This window comes from Aquarana catesbeiana, linkage group LG06 (assembly GCF_042186555.1).
Source record: "Aquarana catesbeiana isolate 2022-GZ linkage group LG06, ASM4218655v1, whole genome shotgun sequence".
NCBI lineage: Eukaryota > Metazoa > Chordata > Amphibia > Anura > Ranidae > Aquarana > Aquarana catesbeiana.
The window spans coordinates 18,989,226-19,002,527 of record NC_133329.1 but is presented as its reverse complement, the minus strand read 5'-3'; the positions used below and the strand labels follow the sequence as shown (position 1 = coordinate 19,002,527).

The 13,302-nt window shown below is 43.1% G+C and overlaps 1 protein-coding gene across 1 annotated transcript in view; it reads right to left on the bottom strand.

Moving 5' to 3' along the window:
- The window catches only part of LOC141148208 (uncharacterized), a 256,767-nt gene that overhangs the window by 208,136 nt on the left and 35,329 nt on the right, over positions 1-13,302 (bottom strand). The window contains exon 3 of the mRNA XM_073635441.1: positions 6,434-6,708. Within this exon, the coding sequence (XP_073491542.1) occupies positions 6,434-6,708 (275 nt within the window). The remainder of the gene's footprint in view (positions 1-6,433; positions 6,709-13,302) is intronic.

Here is a 13,302-nt window from a genome sequence, read left to right as displayed (position 1 = left end):
TACTGTAGGTGCAACTGTGCAGGGTACACAGTACAGTAACTGGAAATACGTCAAGAGCCTACACAAGCACCTGGCTTCAGGTAGCTAAACTGTAGGTGCAACTGTGCAGGGTATACAGTACAGTAACTGGAGATATGTCAAGAGCCTACACAAGCACCTGGCTTCAGGTAGCTATACTGTAGGTGCAACTGTGCAGGGTACACAGTACAGTAACTGGAAATACGTCAAGAGCCTACATAAGCACCTGGCTTCAGATAGCTATACTGTAGGTGTGACTGTGCAGGGTATACTTCAAAGAGCCTACACAAGCACCTGTCTTCAGGTAGCTATACTATAGGTGCAACTGTGAAGGGTACACAGTACAGTAACTGGAAATACGTCAAGAGCCTACACAAGCACCTGGCTTCAGGTAGCTATACTGTAGGTGCAACTGTGCAAGGTACACAGTACAGTAACTGGAAATACTTCAAAGAGCCTATACAAGCACCTGGCTTCAGGTAGCTATACTGTAGGTGCAACTGTGCAGAGTACACAGTACAGTAACTGGAAATACGTCAAGAGCCTACACAAGCACCTGGCTTCAGGTAGCTATACTGTAGGTGCAACTGTGCAGGGTACACAGTACAGTAACTGGAAATACGTCAAGAGCCTACACAAGCACCTGGGTTCAGGTAGCTAAACTGTAGGTGCAACTGTGCAGGGTACACAGTACAGTAACAGGAAATATGTCAAGAGCCTACACAAGCACCTGGCTTCAGGTAGCTATACTGTAGGTGCAACTGAGCAGGGTACACAGTACAATAACTGGAAATACGTCATAAGCCTACACAAGCACCTGGGTTCAGGTAGCTATACTGTAGGTACAACTGTGCAGGGTACACAGTACAGTAACTGGAAATACGTCAAGAGCCCTTTACACGCTCCTGGCTTCAGGTAGCTATACTGTAGGTGCAACTGTGCAAGGTACACAGTACAGTAACTGGAAATACTTCAAAGAGCCTACACAAGCACCTGGCTTCAGGTAGCTATACTGTAGGTGCAACTGTGCAGGGTACACAGTACAGTAACTGGAAATACGTCAAGAGCCTACACAAGCACCTGGCTTCAGGTAGCTAAACTGTAGGTGCAACTGTGCAGGGTATACAGTACAGTAACTGGAGATATGTCAAGAGCCTACACAAGCACCTGGCTTCGGGTACCTATACTGTAGGTGCAACTGAGCAGGGTACACAGTACAGTAACTGGAAATACGTCATAAGCCTATACAAGCACCTGGCTTCAGGTAGCTATACTGTAGGTGCAACTGTGCAGGATACAAATTACGGTAACTGGAAATATGTCAAGAGTTTCAGGTAGCTATGCTGTAGGTGCAACTGTGCAGGGTACACAGTACAGTAACTGGAAATATGTCAAGAGCCTACACAAGCACCTGGATTCAGGTAGCTATACTGTAGGTGCAACTGTGCAGGGTACACAGTAAAGTAACTGGAAATATGTAAAGAGCCTGCACAAGCACCTGGCTTCAGGTAGCTATACTGTAGGTGCAACTGTGCAGGGTACACAGTACAGTAACTGGAAATACTTCAAAGAGCCTACACAAGCACCTGGCTTCAGGTAGCTATACTGTAGGTGCAACTGTGCAGGGTACGCAGTACAGTAACTGGAAATACTGTAAAAACACCTACCTGCCTGTCAGTATATTAGGAAAAAAAGAACAGGATCTAGCTAAACTGAATACAATGTGTGTATATATATATATATATATATATATATATATATATATATATATATATACAGAACACCTGGGATGCATATATATATACACATATATACATATATAGACACAATACACTGTAAGTGCAGCTAACTGACTCGACCTACCTACTTTATCTAACTCAAATCAAATGACATTGTCTCTCTCTCTGTCTATCTCTCTCTCAAGCCGGAACACACTACACAGGGCCGATGTGCAGGCAGCCTTATATAGTGTGGGACGTGTACTAAAACCCCTGAGCCATAATTGGCCAAAGCCTCCTTGGCTTTGGCCAATTACGGCTCTCTGTACATACAGCGCTGTGATTTTTTTTTATTGTTTATTTTACATTTATTTTTTATTTTGACACTTTAAAAAAAAAAAAATTGGGTCACTTTTGTAAGACCGCTGTGCAAATACGGTGTGACAAAAAGTATTACAACGACCGTCAATTTATTCTCTAGGGTGGAAAAAATATATATACATATAATGTTGGGGGGTTCTAAGTAATTTTCTAGCAAAAAAAACTGTTTTTAACTTGTAAACACCAAATCTAAGAAAGAGGCTCGGTCCTTAAAGTGGAGTTCCACCCACTTTTACAACTCTTCAGCATCCCTCACTAAACTGTGCACTGTAAATGAATTGGATATTTAAAAAAAAAAATTCTCAGCACCTACTGTATATCTGCTGTATTCAATTTTCACTTCCTCCTCCCTGTCCGTGGCCCATCGCATCATTTCCTGTTTGCAATGCCTTCTGGGAAGGGGCAGCAACTTCCTCTGACACTGCCGTTGCTATGGAAACCTGACCTGAAACCTATTACACTGCTTGTGCTGCACTGAGCACGTGCGAGATCTGCAAGGATGAGATCCAGGAAGAAATACAGTCTGGCTTCAGATGCCCATACTTAAGATGGCCATGGCCTGCTGCAAGTTTATAAAATAAAAACTACTGCTATAAACTAGCAAATCAGACCTTAGTTTACAGACTAACTTTACTAGAATACATTAAGCTTGTGTATTATAGGGGTATTTTTATTTAAAATGTATAATTTCGGCCAGGACTTCACTTTAAGTGGTAGAGAACAGGGAAAACAATGTACCTCCTACTCATTCACATGGAGGATGGTGGTATACTTAATATTTGGTACAGAAACCTTTGTTTGCAATTACAGAGATCATACATTTCCTGTAGTTCTTGACCAGGTTTGCGCACACTGCAGCAGGGATTTTGGCCCACTCCTCCATACAGACCATCTCCAGATCCTTCGGGTTTCGGGGGGTGTCGCTGGGCAATACAGGCTTTCAGCTCCCTCCAAAGATGTTTTTATTGGGTTCAGGTCTGGAGACTGGCCAGGCCATTCCAGAACCTTGAGATGTTTCTTACGAAGCCACTCCTTAGTTGCCCTGGCTGTGTGTTTCGGGTTGTTGTCATGCTGGAAGACACAGCCACGACCTATCTTCAATGCTCTTACTGAGGGATGGAGGTTGTTGGCCAAGATCTTGGCCCCATCCATCCTTCCCTCAATACGGTGCAGTCGTCCTGTCCCCTTTGCAGAAAAGCATCCCCAAAGAATGATGTTTTCACCTCTATGCTTTACGGTTGGGATGGTGTTCTTGGGGTTGTACTCATCCTTCTATTTCCTCCAAACACAGCGAGTGGAGTTTAGACCACAAAGCTCTATTTTTGTCTCATCAGACCACATGACCTTCTCCTATTCCTCCTCTGGATCATCCAGATGATCATTGGCAAACTTCAGATGGGCCTGGACATGCGCTGTCTTGAGCAGGGGGACCTTGCGTGCGCTGCAGGATTTTAATCCATGACGGCGTAGTGTGTTACTAATAGTTTTCTTTGAGACTGTGGTCCCAGCTCTTTTCAGGTCATTGACCAGGTCCTGCCATGTAGTTCTGGGCTGATCCCTAACCTTTCTCATGATCATTGATGCCCCACAAGTTGAGATCTTGCATGGAGCCCCCTAACCCCCCCTAATAAAGTTTTAACCCCTTGATCACCCCCCGTCGCCAGTGTCGCTAAGCAATCATTTTTCTGATCGCTGTATTAGTGTCACTGGTGACGCTAGTTAGGGAGGTAAAAATTTAGGTTCGCCGTCAGCGTTTTATAGTGACAGGGACTCCCATATACTACCGAATAAAGGTTTTAACCCCTTGATTGCCCTCTAGTTAACCCTTTCACCATTGATCACCGTATAAGTGTTACGGGTGATGCTGGTTAGTTTTTTTTTTTTTTATAGTGTCAGGGCACCCGCCGTTAATTACCGAATAAAGGTTTAGCCTCAGATTAGCGCCAGTACCGCTAACACCCACGCACGCAGCATACGCCTCCCTTAGTGGTATAGTATCTGAACGGATCAATATCTGATCCAATCAGAACTATACTAGCGTCCCCAGCAGTTTAGGGTTCCCAAAAACGCAGTGTTAGTGGGATCAGCCCAGATACCTGCTAGCACCTGCGTTTTGCCTCTCCGCCCGGCCCAGCCCAGCCCACCCAAGTGCAGTATCGATCGATCACTGTCACTTACAAAACACTAAACACATAACTGCAGCATTCGCAGAGTCAGGCCTGATCCCTGCGATCGCTAACAGTTTTTTTGGTAGCATTTTGGTGAACTGGCAAGCACCAGCCCCAGGCAGCGTCAGGTTAGCGCCAGTACCGCTAACACCCACGCATGCAGCATACGCCTACCTTAGTGGTATAGTATCTGAACGGATCAATATCTGATCTGATCAGATCTATACTAGCGTCCCCAGCAGTTTAGGGTTCCCAAAAACGCAGTGTTAGCGGAATCAGCCCAGATACCTGCTAGCACCTGCGTTTTGCCCCTCCACCCGGCCCAGCCCAACCCACCCAAGTGCAGTATCGATCGATCACTGTCACTTACAAAACACTAAACTCATAACTGCAGCGTTCACAGAGTCAGGCCTGATCCCTGCGATCGCTAACAGTTTTTTTGGTAGCGTTTTGGTGAACTGGCAAGGGCCAGCGGCCTAGTACACCCCGGTCGTAGTCAAACCAGCATTGCAGTAACACTTGGTGACGTGGCGAGTCCCATAAGTGCAGTTCAAGCTGGTGAGGTGGCAAGCATAAGTAGTGTCCCGCTGCCACCAAGAAGAAGACAAACAGGCCTGTCGTGCCCATAATGCCCTTCCTGCTGCATTCGCCAATCCTAATTGGGAACCCACCACTTCTGCAGCACCCGTATTCCACCCATTCACATCCCCAACCAAATGCAGTCAGCTGCATGAGAGGTATTTTCTTTATGTCCTCCCGAGTACCCCTACCCAACGAACCCCCCCAAAAAAGATGTCGTGTCTGCAGCAAGCACGGATATAGGCGTGACACCCGCTATTATTGTCCCTCCTGTCCTGATAATCCTGGTCTTTGCATTGGTGAATGTTTTGAATGCTACCATTCACTAGTTGAGTATTAGCGTAGGGTACAGCATTGCACAGACTAGGCACACTTTCACAGGGTCTCCCAAGAAGCCATCGCATTTTGAGAGACCCAAACCTGGAATCGGTTACAGTTATAAAAGTTAGTTACAAAAAAAAGTGTAAAAAAAAATAAAATATATAAAATAAAAAAATTGTTGTCATTTTATTGTTCTCTCTCTCTCTATTATCTCTCTACTGTTCTGCTCTTTTTTACTGTATTCTATTCTGCAATGTTTTATTGTTATTATGTTTTATCATGTTTGCTTTTCAGGTATGCAATTTTTTATACATTACCGTTTACTGTGTTTTATTGTTAACCATTTTTTTGTCTTCAGGTATGCCATTCACGACTTTTAGTGGTTATACCAGAATGATGCCTGCAGGTTTAGGTATCATCTTGGTATCATTCTTTTCAGCCAGCGGTCGGCCTTCATGTAAAAGCAATCCTAGCGGCTACTTAGCCTCTAGACTGCTTTTACAAGCAGTGGGAGGGAATGCCCCCCCCCCAACGTCTTCCGTGTTTTTCTCTGGCTCTCCTGTCTCAACAGGGAACCTGAGAATGCAGCCGGTGATTCAGCCAGATGACCATAGAGCTGATCAGAGACCAGAGTGGCTCCAAACATCTCTATGGCCTAAGAAACCGGAAGCTACGAGCATTCCTTCCGGGGCAGCGGACTCCAGACTCTGAGCATGCGCTAAGGAGCCGCCAGTCACGGCACTCGCTTGGGAAGAAACGGTGACATGATTGTCGCAGTGTACAGCAAATATCTCCTAAACGGCGCACGTTCAAGAGATATTTTCAGTACATATAGGTAAGCCTTATTCTAGGCTTACCTGTAGGTAAAAATGTCTCAGGGGGGTTTACAACCACTTTATGGGCATGTGGACTGATATGGACTAATATGGCTGTGGAGCAGGGGGCATGGTCCTGGTCTGCTAGGCTGCAAATTTGGATAAGGGTCTGGCATAGAATTTGACGGGACCTCACGCTGTTTTTTTTTTTCTTTGTTTGTTTATTTTTTGGTGTTGGGAAACTCAGACCAAACCCAAAGTGCCTACTGCGGATTGAAGTATTTATGCAGTATTTATCTCTTAATGAATGGACCCGTTAGAGGGCAATGAAAAATCTCTATATTGAATGTGATCTGATCTGTGGAGCCATTCATAGTGGATCCAGATTTCAGTAGATCCCTTTCTCATCTGGGACTCCGTACAACTCTCTTACCGTGCTTTTCTCGGCAGTAATCTAGAAATTCCTTCACATCAGATAGATCTGGCAGAGGGGTCTCCGGAGAGTGTGAGAGATGAAGAACAATGACGGAGGATCCATCAACCTCAGATTTCCATTTACCTTCTTCAACTTGAAAAATGCAGGACACAGGCCTACACTTAAAAGCTGAATTAGATGAACAAAGTATTAATAGCTGTTCTTCAACAATATCCGGGTCCCGGGTGAAGATGGTCAGACGTTCTCTACACTCCACTCCACTTCTCTTATCACTGAAACAACACAGAGGAGAAGTAGTGAAAGGTTATTGTATCTGGTAATATTAATATACAGTAAAAGTGATATAAAGAAATGATGTATACAGATTCTGAGTGACATTCAGAATTAACCTCTATCTGTAACCATAATGATGTACCATAAGGGCACTCATGGGACACTGCCTAGGGCAGCAGGTTTAAAGGGGCAGCACCAGGTCATGATTTGTCACATTGTTTTTTTCTTATTTTGCTTCCCTCTCCTGTCCTTCTCTGTAAAAGTGTGGCTAAATTCAGGGAGATAGATGTCCATGAAAGGAGATGGAGGATATTTTGAAAGGGGTTAAAAAACTCATTGCAGCTGAAGAAATTAAACAAAAAAAGTCTATGTACCGGTATATAAATTTAAAAGTTAGAACAAAATAAAATAAAAACATATATATATATAGAAAAGATTAGAATAAAAAATAAGAGAAAAGAATAGAAAAACAATAGAATAGAATAACATAGAATATATAAACATCTTCCAAAATTCTAATTTTGAATAGAAAAGACTATAATAGAATAGAAAAGAATAGAATAGAAAAACAATAAAATAGAATAAACATCTTCCAAAATGTGAATTTCAAATAGAATGAATTTGAATAGAAAAAATAAAATTGAAAATCAATAGAATAAAATAAAATAGAATATAAGTTATATTCTTTCTATTTTATGTTATTTTATATTATTATTATTATACAGGGTTTATATAGCGCCAACAGTTTGCTCAGCGCTTAACCACTTCAGCCCCGGAGGATTTGGCTGCCAAATGACCGGGCCACTTTTTGAGATTCGGCACTGCGTGTCTTTAACTGACAATTGCGTGGTCGTGTGACGTGGCTCCCAAACAAAATTGACGTAATTTTTTTCCCACAAATAGAGCTTTCTTTTGGTGGTATTTGAGCACCTCTGTGGTTTTAATTTTTTGCGCTATAAACAAAAAAAATAGCGACAATTTTGAAAAAAAACAATATTTTTTACTTTTTGCTAAAAAAAATATCCTCCAAAAATATATAAAAAAACACATTTTTTCCTCAGTTTAGGCCGATATGTATTCTTCTACATGTTTTTGGTAAAAAAAAAAATGTAATAAGCGTATATTGCACAAAAGTTATAGCGTCTACAAAATAGGGGATAGATTTATGGCATTTTATTATTTTTTTTTTACTAGTAATGGCGGCGATCTGCGATTTTTATTGTGACTGCGATATTGCGGCGTACACATCGGACACTTTTGATGCTATTTTGTGACCATTGTCATTTATACAGTGATCACTGCTATAAAAATGCACTGATTACTGTGTAAATGACACTGGTAGGGAAGGGGTTAACCACTAGGGGGCAATGAAGGGGTTAAGTGTGTCCTAGGGAGTGATTCTATATGTGTGGGGGGGTGGGCTACCAGTGACACGACATTGATCATTGCTCCCGATGACAGGAAGCAGTAGATCAGTGTCCTATCACTAGGCAGAACAGGGAGATGCCTTGTTTACAATGGCATCCCCCATTCTGCCGCTCTGTGACACGATTGCTGGACACCGGCGGACATCGAGTCCGTGGGTCCCGTGGGCACGGAGCTCACAGCAGGCGCGCACCCGTTAGGTGGCAGATTCAAAGCATTCTACCTGTACGTTGCTTTGCCTGCACGTGCCATTCTGCCGATGTATAAGTGCATTAGGCAGTCGGCAAGTGATTAACAAAATAAAGGCAAACATTACAGTTACATTACAATTTGGTACAAGAAGAATCAGAGGACCCTGCTCATTAGAGTTTACAATCTAGGAGGGAGGGTCAATTGATACAAAAGGTAATAGCGGTGGGGGATGAGCTGATCGAGGAAGTAAAACAGTGTATTAGTTAGAAGCAGGGTAGGCTTCTTTAAAGAGAAGAGTTTTCAGGGATCGTCTAAAGATGGATAGATTAGGGGACAGTTGGACAGATTGGGGTAGGGAGTTCCAAAGGATTGGAGAAGCTCTGGAGAAATCCTGGAGGAGAGCATGGGAGGAGGTGACAAGAGAGCTAGGGAGCAGGAGGTCTTGGGAGCACCCAAGAGAGCAGCTTGGTTGGTATTTTGAAACTAGGTTAGTGATGTAGCTGGAGGCAGAGTTGCGGATGGCTTTGTAAATTATTGTTAGTACTTTGAATTTTATTTGTTGGGTGAGTGGAAGCCAGTGCAGGGATTGGCAGAGAGGGGTGGAGGACACTGAATGTTTGGTAAGGTGGATGAGTCTTGCAGCAGCATTCATTATGGACTGAAGGGGGGATAGGCGTGCACACGGGGTGTGCCGGGTGTGCCTGGGCACACCCTAATCACCCCCTATTAGTGTAGCTGCATGCCGGCTTTCTCCCGAGTTCTCCTGTGAAATACTGCAAGAGAGTGTATAGCACTTTCACATTGAGCAAATCGCCAGGCTAAGAGCCACTAAGTGCCTTAACCACTTGCCGCCCGCCATATAGCAAAATGACGGCGGCAAAGTGGTTTCAATATTCTGACCGGACGTCATATGACATGATCAGGATATTAAGCCGCTGCGCGCCCCCGGGCGATCGTTGCAGTCTGACACACCGCAACTCCGATCTCTGATGGAGACTCTTTACCACGTGACCAGCCATGTCCAATCAGTGCCCATCAGTGCCCAGCAGTGACGCCTATCAGTGCCCATCAGTGCCGCCTATCAGTGCCATCCATAAGAGCCCATCTTTGCAGCCTTTCAGTGCCCATCAGTGTCGCCTATTAGTGCCACCCAGTGCCACCCATGAGTGCCCATCAGCACCACCTATCAATGCCCATCAGTGCTGCATATCAGTGCCACCCATCAGTGCCGCCTACCAGTGCCGATCAGTGCCCATCATCAGTGCCCGCTCATTGGTGCCACCTCATTGGTGCCACCTCATCGGTGCCGCCTTATCAGTGCCCGTCAGTGCTGCCTTATCAGCGCCCATCAGTAAAAGAGAAAACTTACTTATTTACAACATTTTTTAACAGAAACAAAAGCAAAACTTTTATTTTTTTCAGAAATTTCGGTCTTTTTTTATTTGTTTAGCAAAAAATAAAAACCGCAGAGGTGATCAAATACCACCAAAAGAAAGCTCTATTTGTGGGAACAAAATGATAAAAATTTAATTTGGGTACAGTGTAGCATAACCGCGCAATTGTCATTCAAACTGCGACAGCGCTGAAAGCTGAAAATTGGTCTGGGCAGGAAGGTGTATAAGTGCCCTGTATTGAAGTGGTTAAAGTTTTTGTATCCTATTATTATCTTGATAGGTAATTGCAGAATGTTAAAATTGTGCTCCAATTTGGACAGTGTGTATTCATATTTTTGTGTTATGACACTTCTTACCTGTCAAGTGGGCTGCCAATAGTGTAAGTAAGGAGGGGTTGGCTAAAGTAATACACATTATTTATGCATTCAGCTCTCAATGAAGTGGAGAGGGTTACCTGTCCAAAACATCTCCCCCCCTAAAATTTTTACAATGGGCCATCACAGGGGGTGAGGAATTTGATAGGTGGACCTTATACCTTTTGTCTTTAAATACTCCATAAAATAAATGTTATACTGATGTTGGCCAAGAATGTTTGTGTCTAATCTGCTTTCAATGTTTATGTGCAAAATTACTATTTTTTTTTTCTGGTTTGACTCCACAGTTTCCTTCCACGCCACAGGAATGGCAGACTGTGGCCTGTGGCCTCCCACTTTGCCCAGCGGTGGGACTTTCCCAACTGCGTAGGGGCAATTTATGGGAAATACGTCCACATCATCCCACCCCCCAACTCGAGATCATACTATTATAATTACAAGGGGTTTAATAGTATTGTGATGTTGGCGGTGGTGTCGGCTACTTATGAGTTCCTGTATGTTGACATGGGGAAGAATGGCCGGATGTTGGATGGTGTAGTCATCGCCCAGACCGAGTTCTACAGGCATCTCCAGAATGGCAGCTTGGGATTGCCACCTCCAGAAGACAATGCGGAAGGACTCCCATTCGTCTTCGTTGCAGATGAAGCGTTTGCGCTGGGGGGCCATCTTATGCGGCCATTCCCTATGAGGACCCTCACCCCGGACCAGAGAGTTTTTAATTACCGGTTGGCCAGAGCCAGAAGAGTGGTGGAGAATACGTTTGGAATAATGGCCAGCCGGTTCCGAATATTTCTTACACCGATACACATGGCGGAATATAAACTCAATCACATCATCCTGTGTTGCTGTGTTCAACACAACTTTTTAAGGAGAAATTCTTTAAACTATGCAGCCTCACTTGGGCCTGAGGCTGGAATTCATAATAATGAACCAACCCTGACGGCGCTTGAAACTGGCCTTTCTGGCTTGCCCCCCCCCCCAAGTGCCCGCAAGGTCCCTATAAGACAAATGGAATACTTTGCGGGTAAGGGGGTCATCGATATGCCAGACAATGTCTGTGACATTTTTTAAATTAAAATATATTTGAAACATAAAAAATATTTGCTTTGATTTACTGCTTGGCTTTCTTTTATCTGTCTCCTTGGTTATCTTTTATTATTGTTATTTTTTTGGCCTTTTTCTTCAACAGTGCAAATGACATTTCGTTGACACATGAGGTGATCTCTTCTTTGGGTAACTATTCTTATTATGTTGTGGGTCTGCTACACACTCACCTTGTTTTTGTTGTTAATGTATGTAATGCATTACCGACAAAAATATTATTAATTTTCTGCACCATGACCGAAGTTTGGGGAAGTCATGAAAATGGCGTGATTGTGTAAAATTAGAAAGCACTGTTGTGTGTTATTTACTAAAGGAAAATACACTTTGCACTACAAGTGCACTTGAGACTGCACTGAAACTGCACTTGTAGTGCAAAGTGGATTTGCCTTTAGTAAATAACCCCCATTGTCACTGAAAACACCAACTTTACTCCCAAAAAAGCTTTTGAGCATTGAAAGAAGAAGCCACACATTGTTGATTATCAATCTTTTTACTCAAAGCACAATCACATGTGCGTTTAGAAAAGGGTTTTTGAACAAACCAACATGTTTGTTGTCTAACATTTTTTTAGGTCACATTAAGTAGAAATCGCCTTTTATGGTAAAACAGGCATGTTTAAAACCATCAGGAAATACACAACTCAGGAACTTACAAAGTTCAACTTTTATAAAGTGAAGGCAATATCAGACATGAGTATGTACAAACTGTGTTTGATATCTGCATTCAGCAGATGGGGTGAAGTCACCCCTGTAAAAGCCAAATTTAGAAGATGCACACAAATGCCTAATGTCAACATGTGCTATCTGCCATCATGGGGGATCAATAGACATGTTTTGTGGGTGCAACCCCTTCCTCTCAGCTACTTTATTATTGGGGCACCCACAAAACGCGTACATTGGTCTCCCGTGATGGCAGATAGCACATGTTGGCACACTGTGTGCATCTTCTAAATTTGGCTTTTAACATACGTAAAATTTTAGTAAAAAAAAAAAAAAACAGAAGCAATTTAGGGAGTTCTGGGTGTTTTAGATTCTCCCTAAAACATCAATGATGTTCTTTATTTTGTTTTGAACATCACTGATGTTTTGCTTTGTTTCCTAAATCTCTATTACACCCCATTTTCTCCCCGATGAGGATCTGGGCACTTTCACTGGTGAAATGACATTCCTCTTCCACAACATCACGATCACCTACGAAAAAACACACCATATATTATAAATATGCAGGCATCCATCTCTTACCTGAAGCTGTGGTCGCAGACACTCACCTGTTGTGGTGACAATTTCTACAATGTCTCCCTCCTCCTGTTGGGTTTGGGGGATTTCCCCTTCTTCCTGAGGTGGGGGGGGTCCCTGGTCTCCTCTGATGAGTGGTGTCCTCCTAGTCTTTTCTCCCCTATGTAAACAAAAATAGGTATACTTAGCACAAACAAAAATAGGTATACTTAGCACACAGATATTTGATGGCAAAAATAGGAATATGAAACATTGCTTGGAAAGGTTGCACAATTGTCTGTTTTGGCAGAGTTCCAAGCTGAAGAATTTTTTTTGTCCTTGGTAAAGCGGGAATACTTACCTGTTTTGTGCAAGCTTCACAGATGAAGACACCCCTATATTATTCACTGGAGCACCTGTGTGGGACCCCCTAATAAAAAGGGTGTTCTGGTGTCCCACACTAGTGCTCCAGCGTCCATATGTGTAAACAGCTGCTGAGTGTCCTCTCCTTACACAGAATCTAGTTTGCATTTCATTCTAGTTACAAATCCATCTAGACAACAAACTTTTTTTAATAGAAGTAGGCCAGAAAAACCGTATTGAACTGCATCTGGATAAAACATCGTATTTTAGTGGCCTAACAAACAATGTTTCCGACGAACGATTAATGTGCCCATGAACATGAAAGTTGCCATTTTAAACTGTATAACAGTAAAGAAAAGCACATGGAGCAGCAAGAACGTAATAAAAAGAAAGAATAGGAACAGAGGACAACTACTTACTTTTTTGCAGCACTCTCCTGATCCTTCTATACTGATCGTGTTCCCTTAATTTGAGGTCCGACCACGTTTCCTCAGTTGATCCTTGGATCGCTGTACCCCAGAATTCCT